A 17,727-nucleotide genomic window follows, 5' to 3' on the forward strand; every position below is an offset into this window, starting at 1 on the left:
GAAAAATCCATAATATACAGAATCAATACCCTTTGTTTTTAGTCGAGTGCCCTTTCAAAAATCTAAACGCATTTTAAGACCCTTTCGTTTACATCGCCCGAGTGGTTTTTCTATTATCCCAAAAATTTAGATGGAACCAAATGGCACGTTTATTCGGTTCAGTGAAATAAAAAAAATTCAATTAAGTACAGATTGTGTAATAAAATTTTAATTTAGTTATTAAAAAAAATATACAACATTTAAATTTTGTAAAAAAAATCTAAATATATTTAAAAAAAATATGAAATCTTAATTATTATTTATTTTATCTAGGACTTCCGAGGCCTTCTATGTACCCATTCCCCACAGGCCAGTACCCTTATCCGTTATTAAGTCCGGACATGTCTCAAGTTGCAGCCACATGGTAAGTACATAAAATATGTTATTATTTTTGATTTTTTTTTTCTTAATAAATTCAGTTGCTTTATTTTTATTAATTGTTTTAATTATAAAGTTTAAACAATTATGCCAGAAACATTGAATCATTTAAATGAATATACTATTTTAACTTAAATATTTTTATATTGTTAATACATCATATAAAATCAAATGAATAAAGTAATATAGCTATAATCATTTTTATAGATAAATATCTATTAAAGTATCAAATTGTTATTTAATTCTATCAAAATATTTTCGTTGAATAAATAAAAATTTTACCTAACTCATAAAGTCTTAAGTAATCATTTACACCGTGAATATTAAAAATTATTTAACATCAAACTATTGCGTGTGAACTATCGAAAGTAGTGGGGCGTGGTCAGTTGACGCCCCGTGAAAACCTCTAATCTAGTTTGTCCACCACACTAACCCTTGTTTGTTCTTATTCCGGTCAATTTGTTACCAGGAAAATCGGTTTTCTCCCCTCTTTTTTTCTCAGTTTGGGAAATCAATCGGCTTTTCGTAGCCAACGGCTTCCGTAATTCACCAGAAACGATCTCTTTACTCCCCCGCAAAACTTATCTAAGCCGCTTTTCTTCCACTGTGCTTTTCGTCCTTTATATACTTTTCAAATAACAGGGTTTAGCTTTTAGATTATGCCGTTTTTATATCGTGTTTGTTTTTTTATTTTTTTCAGGCACACGCCGGCTAGTATGTACCATCAGATCTCATCGGCTGGAACTGGTTTCAGAGGATCCTACCCACCTTCTTTAGGAACAAGCCTTACTAGGTGAGTTTAAACCATTTTAAGTGTTAATATACGTTATTCACTAACAATTTTAATCTGTCTAAGTGTTTATAATATTATATTCAAATAAAGTATTTAACTTTAATTAACTATGTTATGATAAAAAGATTTACCTATACGTTTAATTTAGATTTAAGTTAGATAAACGATAAGTTTTAAACTATTACATTATAACTAAAAACGAGTGTATAGATAGTTTATACACTTTTTTTCTCAAAACTTTTGTTGTTTTGTAAAATTATTTTAAAAATATTAACCGTAGAAACTAGAAAAATTCTATTATTACTTAAATTATCATTTTATACAATATACAATTAAACTTTCAAAATATTTAAATTGATTGTAAGCTATTTATAGACATTTATAATCTTTATTTAAAAATTGTATAAAAAAAATGCCACATAAAGCAATTTAGGAATATTGAAAATGCATATGCACATTTTTTTTGTATAATATTTGTCAAAATCATGAACATTTACAATTTTTTTATTTATTAAAATGTTTAAATTTTAAATGTTAATAGGCAAGGATTAAAATAATAAAATGTAATAGGCTTTATTATGTGCAAGGTTCTACAAAAGTTATTCTTCTAGAAATCTTAAAAACCATATAGATATTTCAATTTAAAAGTTTGACAAAATTAGGTATTCAAACGAAAAAAATGATTTAAGTTATTTTTTGTAATTCAAAAAATATTATTTGAAAAAGACGAAACTTTTTGTCAATATACTGTGGATATTATTATTTACTATGTAATAACTAATAGTATATATAATAAATATATATTTTATTAATTAATATTATCATAACTATGTGGTTTATTTTTAGTAAACATTTATCAATCTACTATGTTACTATATGCCAGTATATGGTAGATGTTACTAATTGAAAAATAAATTACTAATAGTAATAAGTAATATAATAAGATATTCTTAGAAATACAGGTTGATTCACCGACTATGCTCAGAATCGTTTTTCGTACCTATGCAATGATTTGTCACTGTATTAAAATTAACTCATCAATCACAGTGACCTTCCCAATGACCAGTCATGACAATGACCAACATCCCCATTTTTAAATTTATTTAACTGTATTTGATAATATATACCTACTAGTACTTGGTACTAAATGTGTGTGTATACACATATATTTCTTTGAACTTTGTATGCATACTACATAGGCATATTACATTTGTGTAGAAGTTATAAATAATAGTTACTTTTTTACTACGAGTACATTATATAATTGATCAATTAGTATTATGTCATACATTTGATGTTGTTATACCTATTATGTGCTATTAGAATACAAAAACCTTTTAATTTTTTTTACATTAAAAATAAATATGTTATTATCGATGTTATAATATGCTAGCCTTTTGTTTGACTTTGTGAGGAAGAGCACCCTCGTAAATATTTCATATCAACAATAGAATTTCCAATAAATTCAAGAATGAAAAGAAATTCATTTTATAAAGTTTATGTAAACACAAAATATTATTGAAATGTTTAAAATCGATAAAAATTTTGTTGTGCAAATCTTCTTTTTATAATTCCTTTTTTAAACTTAACTTTAATATAAATTCATTGTAATAATTTTTTATCAGCCATACCTTAATATAGTGTTTTCCAAACAGTGGTCCGCAGGCTACTAAGGGTCCGCATGTATATCTGCAGAGCGGGTCGTATAAAACGTATTTTAAATCATATAAAAACGAAAATACAAATGTAATATTTGTATCACATTAGAGATATACATACTGCTAAATATGTGTAAGTACACAATTAAGTTTAAGACAAAACTATCCAAATATATCAAAAACAGCAATAAGACCATTGATCTTTTTTTAAACAAAGTAACGTGTATATTAAAGATAAATATAGAAATCGATTATAAGTAGAATCAGATGATTTACGAATCTTACTCAGTGGTGGAGTTCCCTAGAGATTAACGTTTTAGCAAATAAGAGCAGAAAGCTATGATTTCATTTTACAATCAACTATATTTAACATATAAATATATAATGTAATACAACTTTTCAACCTCCCCCACCCCTTAAAAATATAAGGTGTAAATACGCCATCCGCGATCATACTATCTAATAAATAACCTAATAAACCCGATTTATTATGAAAAAAACATTTCTACCCATTACATTAAACTTTTTTCAACTAATTATACAAACTATCCATTTATTTTTCCATCAATTTTATATCATAAAAATACTATATTATTGTATTTTATTTTAATTAACCATTTTTACTATCTCTAATGAGTTCAGCGGAAAAACAGTTTGGGAAACGCTGTCTTAGTAATATAATAATACTCTAATAATATCATTTGTAATAATAAAAAAGCGTTATTATAATAATGAAAAATGACTAATCAGTGATAATTATTTAATATTGCTTGTAAAATGTATTTTTTTAATTTATTAAAATCAGTTGTTTAATTTACCTACGTTTATTAATAATACTTCGCACCTGAATTATATTTTAATATATAGAAAAGTATAATATTGGTATATAGTTCATATTTTGAATTTAATAGATATACCAAATATACGGATAAAATACTCTTTAATTAGGCATAACTGTCTTAAATACATCTTTGTCATTTATATTTATATTAAAATATTACGTATTTTTATTTTAGTGAGCTGTATAGGTTTTCACCGACGGGACTGATGAGTGGTCCATCACCCCATCACCATTTATCCCATCATACCCATCATTCTCATCCTGCGATTGTAACTCCAGGAGTGAGACAAGACCTGCATACGGATTCTAATCACAGGTATTTTTTCAGAATTTTATGTAGATTACTCTTTATTTTAGTTTTACAAATGAAAATAAAGAGGAATTTGCTTTTAAGCTGCCTCCGGGAAGGGGTTTTTGCTGGTTGAATAAGCTCTTTAATTGCAGTCATACTATGGTATAGAGGGAATAAAAGAGGGATGACGAGGGGGGAATTTGCATGTGGATTACAAACGGTAGGGAGCTTTTTTTAAAACGCTCCCATTGGTAGTTTTCCGAGAGATGGTATCCATGGTTACGAATTTATCGAACGCGCCCCTTGTTTCAGTCAGGGATTCCCCGTCTCTACTTGTATGTACTCTTTTATTTATTTTTATACTTTACCCTTTTGAAAATGTCCAAATGATTCAACTTGAGCGCTTAAATCGTACTTCGTTAATTTTGATGTACATATTCTGTTTACTTTTTTGAAGTATTTAAAACATTTGTGAGAGATGTGCTTTCAATTATAGGATTAAAAGTTATATTTTTACATCTTTATTAAGAATGCGCAATATTGAATTTAGTTTTATAGCTTATATCGTTTATATAGACGTTGTAAATTATAAATTGTATTTGACTAATTATTGATAATGTTTAGTAAACGTTGTTGCTTAAAAATATATAATTAATAATATAATACAAATATTTTAATGTATAATATTCTTTCAACTCATTTTACACGTAAAATAACACCTTTAAATGTATTGTCGTATTGTCTTACAAAAATGATGAATTTGTTTTTCCACTACAAACCGCACATACCTACATTCTTTTTGGATTTAGTAATTTGTTTTATTACACCATAATTAAAATTTGTAATTACCTACTAGTAAGTTCAGTAGAAAAAATTAATATGTGTACTTTTACAATCACTTATATATGCAAGATCTATAGAATTTAAATGTTTTTCTAACATACAAAAAAGTCAATAAACAATACTTAATAATATTAATTTAAATAATTAATATTATATAGATATGGATTATAATATTACGTAGCATGCATATATAAATTATATAATCAGTGCATTATACATACGCCGTATTATGATTTATGAAATTTATTATATAATAAAATGTTATAATTTACAAACAAAATTGTTTGTTACATTTCAATTTTAATTTATCATTATATATACAAATAAAAATAATAATAGTTTATGTTATGCTAATGCTAATATAATATAATTCTTCATTTGCAATAAATAGTATTTTTTATCTAAAAATATTGATTTATTTGAGATTTAAATATTATTTTTTAATTACCCATTGAAATTTGTCGACACTTACGAGTTTTAAGTCATCAATTATTTAATATTATTATTTATTTAAAATTATACTACCCAATAACGATAACATCAATTTCATCAAACTTGATAAAAGTCCTGTAGGTATTCATGTATAAATTATTAAATTAATTTGTATTTAATTGAATAAGTTTCTTTGATATTAAAGTACTATAATAATGTAATACATAATTTATAAAATATTCTGTTTTCTACAAGTATTAATAATCGGTAAGCAGTTAATAGTCAATAATAAAATATAAATTTTAATATTTCTATTTCAGCTTAAAAAAAATATATTATTATGTTGATTAAATTTCATGGATATATATAAATACCAGAATACCCATGGAAATATATGAAAATGTATTATGCATATTATTTTACGATTGGTTTTAGTATAAACTAAATAAGTATAATACATTTAAAATGAAAAAGCACAATTATTCATTATATATCATTTATACTATCAACTTTAAAAAAAAAATACACAATATTTTAAAATATATATACTGGTACGATAAATATTATTTTCTATTTATTTTTTTACAACAATTATATTTTAATTACTAAAAAATCTCTCCATGATTAGTAACTAAAATTGAAATCATTTTATTTGAAATAAGGTGATAATATCGTATAACTTTTTACTTCTTACAAAGATGAGTATGTTGTACTCTTGACTCCGTCTTACAAACGTAAAACGTATTAAGAGAAAATTAAAAGTCGTAATATTTTACATAGCTATAACTCATTTTAAAATGATAATATCAATAAAAGCCTGTCATTTTCTAGATAATATTCTTACCTTTAAATTTGATGATAGGTAAATTTACTCTAATTTAAAGCTAACATCACAAAATGTGTTCTGCTGAACGCAAATTTGTTATGATATACGTTAGTAAGACAGAACAACACATGCGGGTATCCTCTTAAATTTAAGTTCAGTAGAACCAATTTTTTGTTATTAGCTTCTTTCTATTATATTAGAATTAATTGACCTTATATCAAACTTACTAGTAATAAAATTATCGGTGCTTATACGTCGTTTTTTGATATTTTAATTTTTAGCGAAACATGGGTGTTTTCAATTTGTGATACCTCACAATAATGTGTGGGAATTTAAATATTGAATAAAAAGCCTACGTTTAAGCACATAAATGTTATATCTTTAAGTTTGATTATAGATCACTTCACTCTATCATATAGATCTAAGAACACAAAATGGTTCAGCTGAAGTAAGATTTAGATAACTCGCGTATGTAGCGTAGTATATATCCTTAATATTGACTTCCTTGTTTGAAATCTCGTTCGCCTAATACAGTTATAAATAATTATAATCTATATCCTCGTTTTAATAATATATAGTAATTTAAAATGCTATAGAATATGATGTTATACTATTATACAACGTTGGTATTTATTAACGATGTTTTTTAATCGTCTGAATACGTACTATGCGGTCCCGGAAAAAATTTACTGAAAATATATTATATACTACAACTCTATCTGGTAACTATAACGCACCCACTGATTAAAATAACTTTTAAAATGGTATGTGCCATCTGTCGGTGACGATTTCATCCCCTAAAAAGTCGCCATCTCGGGGAATAATGTCGAATGAGTCTTAGTGAAATGCCGCCCTCTTTACTCGAAGGGTAGTACTTAACCCGACCGGTATTTGGGGTGAGGGTTTTGGAAACGACACGAAATCTATACGACCGATTTCACCGAATCGTCACGATACGATCAATTTATAACGCTCTGCAATGCTAATTTCTCAAATATTATCGACGAAAAGAGTTTGTTTTGTACACGACTCGCGTAAGTCAAAAAACCGCGGTTCGCGCGCGCGTATGCGCGTGTGGACGAGTGGTACACTTGCGCGGTGACGGTCTTGTTGTTGTCGTCGACGTCGTTGGGACTTTTATTTTTTTCGTACACCAAAGGGTGGTATGAATGACGTAACGCCGTCGGCATTCCATCATTATTGACGTTTATGGGCAGAGCTCAGTGACCCCGCTGGGGTCGCGCGATGGGCGAGGGGGTGGGGTTGGCTGCTGAGTGAGGGTGTGGCGCCGTCGGTGGAGGGGAAGGGGAACAAGGGAGAAAGACAAATGTCACGACGACGGCGGCGGCGGCGGTGTCGGCGACGGCGGGACTGCGCGAAAATATATATAATACAATAATATCGTTGTTCGTGTTTTTCTATCGTTCCGGCGGATATTATTTGTCGTCCCGGTTGCTCTCGGTCATTGTGTTTTACGACCGCGTCGCTGCGTCGCGTGCGAGCGCGAGTGAGTGTGTTACGTATTCAAAAGCAAATCGGTCGCCGGCGCGACGCGTTTTCGCCTGTTCGTCCTACGACGACGAGTAACCGCGGTCGTGCTGCCTGTGCCATGTCGCCGCCCGTACGCCGTCCACGAACGGTGGCCGGCACGCGTCGTTCGCGCCGTTGTGCCGTGTCGTCGTCGTCGTCGTTAACGTTTACCCGTCCGCTCGGAACGCCGTCATAACGACACAACAACAATAACGTCTCTATCATTATATTATAATATATATTATACAATATAATATAATATCACACGTTGACGTGTGTGCCGTTTTCAACGAACAACGGTCTCTGCGGTCTCGCGTCGTCATATACATGGAACCGCTGAACCTCGTGAAACGCAAAAACCGACCGGTGGCGGTGGTCGCCCCGTCCACCGTTGTGTCGCCACCCGTCATGGCGGCCGCCACGGCGCCCGTGTTCCCGTCTGGCCTGTTGTCCAGCTTGTACATGAACAGTATGCTCAACGATCAACTGTTCCAGCGGGCGGCCGCGGCCGCACAGTACGGTACCACCGGAACCGCCGCCTCGTTCTGGACACCGGCTAACAGGTTCTGGCAGGTGATGCAGCAGCACAACTCGGCCGCACAACAGTACGCGGCTGCTGCCGCAGCCGCCGCCGCTGTCGTCGCGGCCTCCGCAACCACCGCCACCGCCACCTGCAGCACCGTCACTACCACCGCGTCCAACGCTTACTCTTCCTCCTGTTCGTCCTCGTCGACGTCGTCTTCCTGCACCGCAACCGCCACCTCGACGGCGATCGTCGCATCGTCGTCCGCCGCGAACAAGGACGATAGAAAGAGATCGGTTTCGCCCGCCAACTCGTGCAGCGGATCCGCGGCTCGGTTGGTCTTTTGGTCTCCGCTATAATTTATATCATATTATAGTCCAGAATAACGATTTAAGCGCGAATTTTACGTATAAAATAAACTGTATAAACGAATTTTGAGGGCGACAGGGGTCTGCGTGTTTATAGGTTTCTTAGTTTGTTTGGTTGATACCTTAAATGATAATATATCAATACTTCACACTCGAATAATCGTTGTTTTGTTTTGATTTTCTCGTTAAAATCGAATTAGTATGTAGTGCATAATACTTATATATATGCGTAACTCTACAATTAATGTTAATGTTTTTACTTAATTATAATTACACTATTATATACTTTGTATACCGTATGACTTATTGTATTTTACCAACGAACGTAATTTTTTTCAGGCCGCAAAACGACCATAGTAAAAATTCTTCGTGTTCAGACGGCTCCAAGCACCACGATACTGTCCAAAACAGTAATAACCAAGGTAATGTCTTATTTTATAGTGCTGCACATGATTTTGTGACCGATATACCTGACTTTAATATTTTTCTCTCATTTTACAAATCATAGATAAGAAGAAGCCTCACATAAAGAAACCTCTGAATGCGTTCATGTTGTACATGAAAGAAATGAGGGCAAAGGTGGTGGCGGAGTGTACGCTCAAAGAGAGTGCAGCGATCAACCAGATATTAGGGCGACGGGTAAGTGTCCATAAAACAGTTTTTATAGTTTAATATATTGGTGTATACTTATATATTTGTTTTGAAATAATAATAAAGATATAGAGAATTTGTTTTTTTTTTAAAAAAAAAAAAAAAGGAGAATAATAATAATTAAAAAGATAATAATATCAATAATAAGTGGGAAAAAACCGAACTGAAAAAGTGGTTTTGTGTAATATAGTGGCACTCTCTGTCGCGAGACGAGCAGGCCAAGTACTACGAGAAAGCGCGCCAGGAACGACAACTCCATATGGAACTGTATCCTGGTTGGAGCGCTCGGGATAACTATGGATACGGCGCCAAGAAGAAGAAACGGAAGAAAGAGCGCGTACCGGTCATAGATGCTGGCTCAGGAGGTAGTCCCTCGTTATTAATCGGCATTATATTTTTTTATTTATTTATTTTTTGTTTTTCGTGTCCACGTGCAAATAGCAGCATGCAGTACCGATCCAGGCTAAAGATTTTTTTATACCTCAGTTTTTGTCATATTTATTTTTTATATTCCCAATATATAATATAAAGGATCACTTTTGTTTTTCTATATACCCCGGGATATAGCTCCTGCGGTGCGCTTATTAAATCAATTCAAAAGTACTTTCTGGCTGGCTGACTGACTGCCTTTTATGGACATAATGGTTTTTATTATGCTGTTGTTAAACCTATAGATGACGTTATTCCCAAGCCTGTACCAGTTTTCCCACAAAAATGAACTTATGTATTCTAATGACAACTCTTATTCAGATTATTTAAAGTAACCATAGGTATATTATCCGTGGTATACTTGTGAAAAAAAAATAACCAAACATTTGCCAGGTCTATACAAAATAATATATAGTGTCATATCATTCAGCGTGTGCAGGACGCTAAGTCAAAATACTAACATTCACACTATCACACTAAAATCCATTTATATGTAGTATAATCATACTTCATACATAACATTTACATTAATATACATTCATGTATCGACGAACCATTTGTCTAAAAATTTGATAAAACATACCTGCAGTAAAATTTTATATAGGTACTTACTCTCAATTCAGCCACTCAGAACTATTTACAAACCAACTTATCTTATACATATTTTGTTGATTTCAACCATTTCATAATAACTTAATTTACGTTAAGTATATTTTAGCCGCATGTTAGACGATATATTGTGGTCGATATAAATTGTGTCCGTATGTGCATCTAACCCGAACAACATGTTTTTATTCATATTTATATATATATATATATATTTATTATATACTATACATTTTATATACATATATCATGTGTGTATAAACATTAAGAATCGTCATAATATACTAACTATATATACCTATATATTAACAATCTTATAGCCTGGTCGTAGCTCGAGCATAATGGTCAAAACGAAATGCGTGCTTGCCGGTGATCGTGCACCAAACAAGATATAATATAATGTTATATACTATATATAGTTTGGGATGTTTTTTTTGAAAAACAACTTTTTGGTAGCTTGCTTTTAACGTTTGTTTTATCCAAGAGATTTGTTTCACAAGAACTTTGCCGTACAAACACACGTTTAGCTCCAAATAATTGAACATAATGTTTTTATTTTTTTTATTTATTTTTTTTATCATACTTTTTAAGGAGAAACGATAAATTTATAGAATCATAAAATAAAATTTTTTTTTGTTCTTTTGTAACCAACTAGGTGATACTCTTTCTTCCGTTTTAATTCTTGGTGGTAATAATTTGTACGAAACAAATGTATACCTAGTGTTAATCTTTTTTATTTTTTTTATTATTTTTTTTAACTCATAACGATTTGTCACCTTACATTTGTGTATCTGTGTGTGGCAATATAGTGGCACGCGTTAGGTCGCGAAGAACAGGCCAAGTACTATGAACTGGCGCGTCGTGAGAGACAGATACACATGCAGCTCTATCCAGACTGGTCGTCGCGCACTAATGCGACACGGGCCAAGAAGAGGAAGCGCAAACAAGAAACCCATGACGGAGGTAGAACCCAAAAAAAAAAAAAAACAAATAAAACAAAAAATAATAATAAAAATGTGGAATAAATAAAATTGTCATATTTTATTTATTTTCTATCTTCATACTTTTTTTTATTAATTTTACGCTAATGCGTTCGTTTCCTGAACATTAGACGCTTTTTTGATGCACGTTCCCTCTATATATATATATATAATTTATCGAAATCAGAAAAGAAAGCGAACACATAATTTGTTTATTTGTTGTTGTTTAATTTTGGAGTTTAACGAGGTGTTTGTCTGGCGCAATTATGTATGCATGGTACCCAAAATAAGGCTATTTTTAAAAATAATGGTTGTTGTATTTTTTTTCGTATTTTGCTTATGAACGCCTATGCTTTAAAAAAAATAAATAAATAATAATTATATTGATCTTCTATAAAACTAAAACGATCTTATTTCTAATTTATTTTTATTTCATTTTTTATCAATTAGGTAATAACAGCATGAAAAAATGCCGTGCAAGATACGGACTCGACCAGCAAAGCCAATGGTGTAAACCTTGCAGGTAATTATATTGATAACAATAATATTTTGCTATAATCAAATAATTAATGTAGATTAATTTCACGAGTATAATATGTCTAATAAAAATACTTGTTCTGGCTCCTGTGATATCCTCGTTTTTAAATTAATTTTAGTATTTTTCATATTTACATGAATTATGCCTCCAAAACATACAATTATTACGACTTTCTATAATTTCCAAATAACTATAGAGCCAACTTCTTTTAGAACAACATTTTTCTTATAACGTTGTCCGCTACAACATTGTTCAAATAACCGTGGGTATTCGATATTAATTTCAAAAATAAAAATCTTGTTTAACTTTTAACGATTCAGTTACAATATCTTGTTGTCACATATTTCTAATATACATAAAATCTATTATTTACATGTTTACAATATATTTTTTTTACAAATTTTGTTATACTCGTTCATATTTTTTCAAATCATTCCAAATGATTTTAATTCCTTATAAATACTGTTATTTGAAACAAACGAATTACGTTAATAATCTGTATTAATTGCCGCAAACCTATTCAGAAAATGTGTCTTGCCAGAGAAAAGTAATCTTAATGATAAAGCTTTAAGCCTATTAGCTTAATCCTTAATACAAAGCTTTTTAACCATATCAGTCTGAAGCACGGAAATACTTTATATTTAAAAAAAATATACATATTACCCACTTTTTTGAGTAATTTTAGAGCATGTAGACACATTTTCTGAATATATTTAGTAAAATAAATATATATACGTTGATTTGTATATTTAAAAAATTATTAGTAAGACATCCAGAATAAACGATATTAAAACGAATTTGTAATTTACAAGTCGATTTTTTTCGTCTAAAATTCTGAATGTCCTTGTGTAGTGATGTTTTACCATAATATGTATGTAAAAAATTAGGATACCTATAATATTTTTGTGGAATTTTGTACTATACTTATATGTATTGTGTGTATGACGACTGATATGGTTTGTAGCCCTGACGGAGCAGGCGGAGGAAGCATCTTAGCACAACACGTTCACGGCCCTTCCAACGCTGCTTCCCCACAGGGGCCCACATATGTTAATCTGTAAAAAAAAAAATACAAAAAACAAAAAAACAAAAAAAAACAAATCCAAATTATAAATAACCCAAATAATCATCAATTTCGTGAGTTCATTTTCCCTATATGATAATGCGTGTGTTTATATATTTTTTATAAGTAATGACGATGTATTATGTTGTTGTATGCGCTTCGTCCATCAGTTTTTACTCGTTTTTTAACTTTTAGTTTGTTGTTGTTGTTTTTGATTTTGTCACTTTTGTTATTATTTCTATTGCATTAACGTTTGTTTTTTTTTTAAACATTTTATTACCTATACTAATTATAGTAAGCTATCTAATTATTGTAGGATTTGTTTGTATTTATTTTTGGATTACGACATTATATAGTTTAGCGTAGACATTTAATTGCGTGTGATCCCTTGTTGTTTTTAGCTAGAAATTTAAAAAAACTGTTCAAACTCCTCTCATAAGTTAAGAAAATATTTTTACATTACACTCGATTTTTCATTCTATTCGTACAATTATTTTGATTATTGAGCCACTGTATTAACAATGTATTATCGCTACTATTTTCTAACAAGAACTTTTTTAATCGATATGAATAAATAATAACAACCAGAAGAACATAATTATTTTTTGACACCAACACTTTTTTTTAACTGTTGTTAGCTGTTGTTATTAATTTTCGTGAGTTAATAAAGGTAAAGGTATACGGTTCTTGAATGTATCTCTGCCTCATCATACTCGTTCGCTAAGTATGGAATATCATTAATAGTTTTATTAGTCTGTATGCAGATTTATAATTTAATAAAAATGAGGGGAATTTGAATAAGAGTTTATTTCTTATTTTATTTTATTTTTTAAATATATGTATATAATTTTATTATTATTATGATTGAACAAAACCCACATTTTCTGAGGGTTGTGCGTGCGTTATATTTTTACCGCTAATATTTGTACGATTTTTATATTTTAATTTTATTTTTTCCTATCTGTAATATTATAATATTATATCATGCGTGTATAAAATATTATATGTAGAACAGGGATGTATCCGGACGATTTGACAATAATAATTACAATGTTACTCATCGTTAAATCGTCAAATGCTCCACGGTTACACTCTCTACATAATTATTTATGGCAGAGGACATATAGCACTAAAAATTGTTTTCCTATATAGCATACTAATTTAATATTGAGAATAAAAATAAATTAAATAACATCTATAAAATAACGACGTTCAATAAGAAGACACGCGTACATTATACCAAGTACGAGCGTACACACGGCTGTCGGCCACTGTCGCTGTGTGCGCAGAGGTTTCCAAATAATCAAATAGTAAAGGACTGATTGTAGTTTTGAAAAAAAGCTTAATCGTTCAATAAAAAAATACACCGCTCCCCATGAAATAATGAAAACCAAAAGATACCTCTATTGCAAATACGTAACAAAAAATAAAAACTAACTTCATTATAACTCGATCGTGTACATGTCCGATACACGAAACAATATCGCTAACAAACGCACAAACACTTGAAGTCCTCTGCCCTAAATCAATGTATATTGTATATTATACGTACACGGATCTATATAATATATAACATTATATTATAATATTATTCTTTTGATATTTTATCGTGACGACGACGACGACGTCGATCGGCCACACGGTGTGATTATTGTATGTACTAACGTTTGCTCGTACGCGATTTTCTAGGCGCAAAAAACGTTGCATACGGTACATCGAGAGCGGCGGCGACTCGGGCAACCAGTCGGACGACAACCAATCGACGGGCAGCCTGGGCCACTCGGACAACGAGGAGGCCGACTCGGCGTCCAGCCCCGGCGGCCTGAGCGCCCTGTCCAGCCTGACCAGCCCGGGCATGCTGACGCAGGCCAGCCTTTCCCCGGCCACGCCGCTCACCGCCGCACGTGTCCGAGTACGAGTGCCCGCCGATGGCGGTGCGTATGCCGTTGGCGGTGGTGGTGCCCACCAGACACCATCAGCCGGTCGGCACCAACCCGCACGACATCAACAACCCGCTCAGCGTCAACCAGCTGACGGGCGGCGTCGTCAACAACAAGTGCCATAACAACACCAGGGATCAGCAGCAGCAGCATCAGCACCAGCAGCAGAACGATCTGAAAACCGTACCCAACCCGAACAACCAGCCCGAACAACAACGACCCAACAACAGCAACCGGACGCTGCCCGCCATCAGCGTGACGTAGCGAAGACATGATAATAATAATAATCGTAACAAAAATAATAATTGTAATAATATTGTGTTGTTGTTACGTAGTTCTACATGATATTATATATGATGTTTATTATTATTATTATTATTATTATCGACCCACCCGCTCAATTTATCGTATAGTTTTTTTTTTTTTTTTTTGTTATTCTCCGCGCAATACGAACGAAGTATATATATGTATATATATCATATTATTACATTATAATATAACGTTATGTCGATGTATTTGCGAACGTAACTACGTACCTACCGCGATAACACGATATCATCGGCGGCGGGACGCGTGTTGTGCGATCGGCGACGATCGTTTTGGTCGTACAGAGGCAAATTAAGCGGAAAAAAAAATCACTACACACGGGACGTCGGACGCTCGCGGTTCGCCGCTGGACTTTACCTACTTACACTTGACCGACCGTATAATTAAATCCGTTCGAAACGAGATAATGTTAAAATTATTATGATTATTATTATTATTGATATTATTTTATTGCCATTTCGAGAATCTTTACATATAGAATCCCTTTGTGTACCTCAAAGACTAAACGCAATTGTTTTTTTTTTTTAATTTTTAATTAGTTCTTAATCATGTTGTGTGTGTATAATTGTTCATGATGATAATAATATAAACGACGTTTGTTTGCCGCTAAAAAATCGAAAAAAAAATACAAAAATGCCCCCACCCACGCGAAAAAAAAAACGAATACACAATGCTTCGTGGTTGTCGTTGTTGTTATTATTATTATTATTATTATTCACTTGGGCGACGATCAAAGCAAAACGACGTTTCGAACAATAATATTGTTATTTCGCACGATTTTTTCATGATACATCGTAATAATAATAATGACGATAATAATATGACGCGATGTATAACACAATAAGCATATAATGATACTTTAACCGACGGTTCGTTCGTATTTATTGTACTCGTATATATAGGGCTGTATTAGTATGATTGGACATAGTGAGACGATGCGTTTTGTTGTATTTTCGTGGTCCATATTTTCCAAAAATTATTATCTCCAATCGATGTGCAAATATATTACCCTTTGCCGCCGAAATCACTTGTTATTTTTTAATATGTTCCTATATTTTACTTACATGCATTGTGTTAACGTTCATGAATATTACCGTAGGTACCAATCAAATATGTATAATCTGTATGTATTATATAATCATATCCGATACACTACACAGCCCTATATTATTGTGTTTCTACCTCCTTTATTGATTGTGCCAGTTATGAAAACTAATAATTTGTAAAAATTAAAATGAAGTTACGAATGAATCATTAAATTCGTCGTACCTTCAAGAATACTCTTGATATTTTAGCGAGTAGAGATGTAATTCAGATAATTTGGAAAAATTGTACTTATAGATTTTTTTTTAAAGTTATTTATATGTAATTTAAAAATATGTATGTATATATATATATGTCTGTGTGTGTGCATATAATTGTATGTGTATGTATTACATATATATATATATTATTATTATTATTATATTTTATTATTTTTTTTTATTTTTTTTTTTTTTGGCAAAACGCTAGTCATTTTTGCCAGATTTATTAACGTACAGAACCCACTTATAAACATTATTGTTTCAAATTTCAAATGAGACTGAAGACAGTTAAGATAATTTGATTTCAGATTTAAATTTTAATGTATATGTTTTAATACATGTGTTTTTTTTAAATTTATGTGCCAAATTTTCATAATTTTATTTTTTCGCCATAAAGTATATGATTTGTAAATGTTTTAATAATACAAAAATATTATGCACATTCCAAAATTGTCTACCATATAGAAATATCGTTAAGTTTTTTTTATTTTAATTTACTGTGAATTTAAAAAACAAACTGGGACTGTTACTGTTGCTAATATTATTTTGTAATATTTAATAACTATCTAGGTACATAAAATATATATATATACATTGTAATAAGTTATGATGTCTATAAATTGTTTTTATACTTAATTTTATTTAAAATGAAAAAAATGTGCAATTTGTTTTATATAATTTTATTTGTTTTCATGTCTTGAGTTTTATCCCTCCAAAAATGTTCATTTCAACAATTTTGTACATCTTTTTTTGTTGTTTTACCGTCTATTTTACTATAAGTGTTTTAGCAACTTGATAAAAATATTCTGTTGATTCTAATTTCCTCTGTAATATATAGATAAAAACATTTTATGTATAAACATGTATGAATTTTTTTGAATATTATCATTCCTTATCAAATTAATTTCAAATCCCTTCCTATTGATAAAGATTTAATTTTTTTTTTTAAAGAGGACTAATATTTTACTAGATAGTGTGATCTGCATGCTACAGGAGCTCCCAGTAATACACACTCAGAAAAAATTAGCATAAATAATAAATATCAATATTAATTTTAAATTTTAATAGCCCACACATAATAAATATTTTTAGGAAATTCCCATTTTAACAAGTATGAATTTAGTGAATTTTTTATAATATACAAAATCTATTTTATTATCAAATTAGTATTTATATTTTAGTGTATAATTTTATAGAAAAATTACTTAACCCGTTTTATACCATTATTTTACATAATAATGTATTTTATAATTTTTTGTATCCAAAACCTGCGTTTGCAAATTGCTGAACTAATTGGTAAATATTTATAGTTGCTGTTTTCTTTAAAACCTCATCATTTATTTCATTTTCAGCAGTTATTGCATAT

At 30.8% G+C, this 17,727-nt stretch overlaps 1 protein-coding gene across 1 annotated transcript in view; it reads left to right on the top strand.

Moving 5' to 3' along the window:
* Window positions 1–17,221, top strand: part of LOC132930656 (protein pangolin, isoforms A/H/I/S) — a 54,715-nt gene extending 37,494 nt beyond the window's left edge. The window contains 9 exon segments of the mRNA XM_060996638.1: window positions 313–403; window positions 1,118–1,210; window positions 3,885–4,025; window positions 8,863–8,945; window positions 9,032–9,162; window positions 9,365–9,539; window positions 11,640–11,712; window positions 14,480–14,680; window positions 14,682–17,221. Coding sequence (XP_060852621.1) covers window positions 313–403; window positions 1,118–1,210; window positions 3,885–4,025; window positions 8,863–8,945; window positions 9,032–9,162; window positions 9,365–9,539; window positions 11,640–11,712; window positions 14,480–14,680; window positions 14,682–14,994 — 1,301 coding nt within the window. The 3' untranslated portion in view covers window positions 14,995–17,221.
* Window positions 17,222–17,727: the final 506 nt, after the last annotated feature.

This window comes from Rhopalosiphum padi, chromosome 4, assembly GCF_020882245.1.
Source record: "Rhopalosiphum padi isolate XX-2018 chromosome 4, ASM2088224v1, whole genome shotgun sequence".
NCBI classification, from domain to species: domain Eukaryota; kingdom Metazoa; phylum Arthropoda; class Insecta; order Hemiptera; family Aphididae; genus Rhopalosiphum; species Rhopalosiphum padi.